General features: G+C 45.5%; 2 protein-coding genes across 2 annotated transcripts in view; both read right to left on the bottom strand.

Annotated features, from left to right (window-relative positions):
- Window positions 1–6: 6 nt before the first annotated feature.
- The window catches only part of LOC107577461 (probable E3 ubiquitin-protein ligase HERC1), a gene marked incomplete at its 3' end in the record, with an annotated part of 3176 nt that continues 2239 nt past the window's right edge, over window positions 7–943 (bottom strand). Inside the window, exon 2 of the mRNA XM_016263536.1 lies at window positions 7–617. Coding sequence (XP_016119022.1) covers window positions 7–588 — 582 coding nt within the window. The remainder of the gene's footprint in view (window positions 618–943) is intronic.
- LOC107577460 (death-associated protein kinase 2-like) overlaps window positions 612–943 on the bottom strand; it is an 8790-nt gene continuing 8458 nt past the window's right edge. Inside the window, exon 8 of the mRNA XM_016263534.1 lies at window positions 612–617. Within this exon, the coding sequence (XP_016119020.1) occupies window positions 612–617 (6 nt within the window). The remainder of the gene's footprint in view (window positions 618–943) is intronic.

Below are 943 nucleotides of genomic sequence, written 5' to 3' on the forward strand. Positions count from 1 at the left end.
GGCTGTGGTGATGACATCATTGCAGAGGTTGATCCCTGGACCGGCCGGAGGAAGCGTCCAGCTCTGCCTGAGCAAAGCAAAAAGCAAACTAAGACCCGTTCGCACGCCCATCTCAATGAGGGCGTCTGTACTAGAGCGCGGCCGCTCGCTAACTGCTTGTAAGTCCGCAGAACCCAGAGTGTTTTCAGTCGAGTGCTGTTGCTGTTTGACCTTGCCCTTGTCATGGTATTTGTTGGAAAGTGCATAAAAAACCCGCTGCAGCACAAGCAGACGTTTGCGTAGGGCAGTGGCAAAGGGCGAATCAGAGCACACCGTCTTGGCCAGAGCAAGCTGACTGGCCAGCAGCGCATCAAGATAATGCTCCTGTTCGTCGCTGGACAGACACTCTCGCTCAAAGTCCGGCAGCTGAGGGCCCTTCAGACATAGCACCTGCTGAGGGAGAAGAACCACCTCCTTATTGGCCAGCAGCTTGCCATAGAGAAGAGCTACGCCTTCACGGGTGGAGATGGACTCGCTGTCCTCAGCGATCCAGGAGCTGTTGAGGTGCTCCAACCATTTTAGTTTTACTGGTGGTATCATCGCAGCCATGGTGCCACCTTAAAACCTCACCGTCACATCTGAGAGATAAAGAGGTACAGTGAATCTAGGGATGCAGCTATATTAATATTTGATACAGATGGGACAATTATTACATAAATAATAAATGGTCAATATTAACACTCTATACTATTTGTACAGACAAAGGTAATCTAAACAAAAAAAATAGGGGAATGAGCATACACAAATGCATTTCCATTTTGATATTACTCTAAATATTATTATATGATATTACTGACAGATAATTATGACACTACTGTTCAAAGGTCTGAGAGTCGGTATGTTTTTTTTAAGAAAATCTATACTTTTATTCAGCAAGGATGCATTAAATTGATCAAAAATGACA

This window comes from Sinocyclocheilus grahami, unplaced genomic scaffold, assembly GCF_001515645.1.
Source record: "Sinocyclocheilus grahami isolate Dianchi unplaced genomic scaffold, SAMN03320097.WGS_v1.1 scaffold6125.1, whole genome shotgun sequence".
In the NCBI taxonomy this organism is placed as follows: domain Eukaryota; kingdom Metazoa; phylum Chordata; class Actinopteri; order Cypriniformes; family Cyprinidae; genus Sinocyclocheilus; species Sinocyclocheilus grahami.